Below are 2,553 nucleotides of genomic sequence, written 5' to 3'. Positions count from 1 at the left end.
TGATATTTTTTTTTGTACATATGATATACAAAACTCTTACTAATTCTATTAAAACATACTAGTTTAGAATTTTATTTTTAAATACATATATATATATATATATATATATATATATATATATATATATATATATATATATATATATATATAAAAGGAAGAAATATATAGCATATGATTAATCTTAAAAATAGTTATTAGTTTAATATTTGTTTATACCCTGACCCAACACTAGGACTCAGGTTCAAATAAACCAAAAAGGTCCAATCCAAAGATTGGTCTTCGCTATCCACCGACCTCCTTATAAGAGGTCGGATCGAATACAGACTCCGTTCCAAAGAGGTTGGGATTGAATGATAGCTAGCAGATAACACTTATTCAAATAAGTAACTGCCCCTAAAATCTCTCAACTCACTTCTAGGAGCCATATCTCAACTTCCCTAAGATAAAGGGACGATTATCCACCTTAAAAGGTGAAACTACTCCAACAGTGGTTATTGGTTCACCACTATAAATACATTGACACCCCTCAGGTATCTTTAAGTTCCAATACTCTCTAAAACCTGCTAAACCCCTTGCTGACTTAGGCATCGGAGTGCCTTTGCAGGTACCACCCCCCATTCCTCCATAATACACAAGTCAGATGGCGGCTCCCAGACGCAAGCCAAGTCGGAGTCCACCTCCACTCAACGCTTGGACCAATCTCACAAGCCCAATCCACCAACTTCAGGTTACCCACGTAACATTGGCGCCATTGCCGGGGACCTGGAGATCAACCAATGATGGCGGATGATTTCAACGAGGGTGGAAACACAGCGTCCGATTCTGAGCAAGAGAATCAGGATGCTGGTAATAACAACAGAGCAATAGTTACTCACCAAGGGGTGACTAACCAGCACAAAGAAGGCACATCAGGGGTAAAGAACCCAAAAGGAAACTCCTTTGAGGGACATGAATCAGGCAAAGAAGGACAACTCCATGCAACTGATTTCATGGGATTGTTCCATGGCCACCAAGGACGGTTGGAGCATCTAGAACAGAAATTGGAGCGGCAACGAGAAGCAGAAAGGAGCCTAAGAAGAGAGGTCAAACGACGGAGAGAGCTTGAAGAAAAGCTCTCAAGATTAGAATCTGCTCTCCGAGGTAGAAATTCTCGCAGTGACGAGAAGATTCTCCCTTGGGAGGAGAGGATCCGTTCAGTGAGGACATAATAAAGGCAAAAGTTCCAAGGAATTTCAAAAGCTCAGATATGGACCTCTATGACGGAACTACTGACCCAAAGCATCACTTAAGCAATTTCAAAAGTCGGATGTATCTAGCCGACGCTTCTGATGCTACTTGCTGCAAGACTTTTCCGACGAAGGCAGCGATGAAATGGTTCGATAGCCTCCCCCTAAGGTCGGTCACCAGTTTCGATGACCTCTCGTGGAAGTTCCTGATGCGATTCTCTATCCAAAAGGATAAAGTAAAGCACGCGCCAAGCCTCCTAGGAGTAAAACAGGAGGTCGGAGAACCTCTGAGGGACTACATGGAGTGGTTCAACAAAGCGTGTTTAGAAATCCAAGACCTACCCACGGAGGCAGTGATTATGGGCCTAGTAAATGGACTTCGAGAAGGTCCCTTCTCTTAGTCCATCTCGAAAAGGCACCCGACCTCCCTGAGTGATGTACAGGAGAGAGCTGAAAAGTACATCAACATGGAAGAAAACGCCAGACTGAGAGAATCAAGCTGGTGACCTGGACACTCTCACTCATCAAAAGAGAAAGAGAGAGAACCCAAGAAAAAGGAGGAAGTCGGCCATGAAAGGCCTAGGATATATCACTCATATACTCCTCTACGGGTTTTCCTAGTTGATGTCTACAGGGAAATTTGTCATACTGAAAGACTACCTCCCCCTAGACCCATCAAAAATAAAAAGGGGGGAAGTCGTAGCGATTACTGTGAGTACCATAAAATATATGGTTACTCAATAAATGATTGTTACGACCTAAAAAATGTGATAGAAAAGCTGGCCAGAGAAGGACGGCTTGACAGATATCTCATGGAAAGGTCGGACCATCATGGCAAGAGAAAGCAAGATGACGAAGACCAAAGAGACCCACCACTGCAGACCCCGGAAAGACATATACACATGATCTCAGGAGAGTTTGCTGGAGGTGGTCTCACAAAATCATCTCGCAAAAGACACCTGAAGGTAGTCTATCAGGTCGAGGGTGAAGCTCCCGACCTTCCAACCATCTCTTTCACAAAGAAGATGGGCAAGGCATCATTCATGGACATGACGATCCAGTAGTGATAACCATGATCCTTGCCAATGCCCATCTACACAGGACCTAGTGGATTAGGGATGTTCGGCCGATATCCTTATCAAAGCAGTGTTTGATAAATTGGGACTGGATGAAACAGAGTTAAGAACTTACCCCGATACCCTATATGGACTAGGGTATGTACCAATAAAGCCACTAGGATTCATACCCCTACACAAAACTTTTGGAAAAGGGACAAAATCAAAGACTCTGAGCATCGATTTTATAGTCGTCGATGTGGATTCAGCCT

At 43.1% G+C, this 2,553-nt stretch overlaps 1 protein-coding gene across 1 annotated transcript; it reads left to right on the top strand.

Annotated features, from left to right (window-relative positions):
• Positions 1–1,246: 1,246 nt before the first annotated feature.
• Positions 1,247–1,627, top strand: LOC140180570 (uncharacterized). The gene has a single exon (XM_072221805.1). It carries the CDS (start codon positions 1,247–1,249, stop codon positions 1,625–1,627), a length of 381 nt encoding a protein of 126 aa, XP_072077906.1.
• The last annotated feature ends 926 nt before the right edge of the window (positions 1,628–2,553 follow it).

This window comes from Arachis hypogaea, chromosome 17 (genome assembly GCF_003086295.3).
Source record: "Arachis hypogaea cultivar Tifrunner chromosome 17, arahy.Tifrunner.gnm2.J5K5, whole genome shotgun sequence".
Classification (NCBI taxonomy): Eukaryota; Viridiplantae; Streptophyta; class Magnoliopsida; order Fabales; family Fabaceae; genus Arachis; species Arachis hypogaea.
The sequence above is the reverse complement of the archived record's forward strand: the minus strand, read 5'-3'. Positions and strand labels throughout refer to the sequence as shown.

Excerpts from the sequence above, each read along its gene's own strand:
- LOC140180570 (XM_072221805.1), top strand. The coding sequence starts at position 1,247 with ATGGACCTCTATGACGGAACTACTGACCCAAAGCATCACTTAAGCAAT.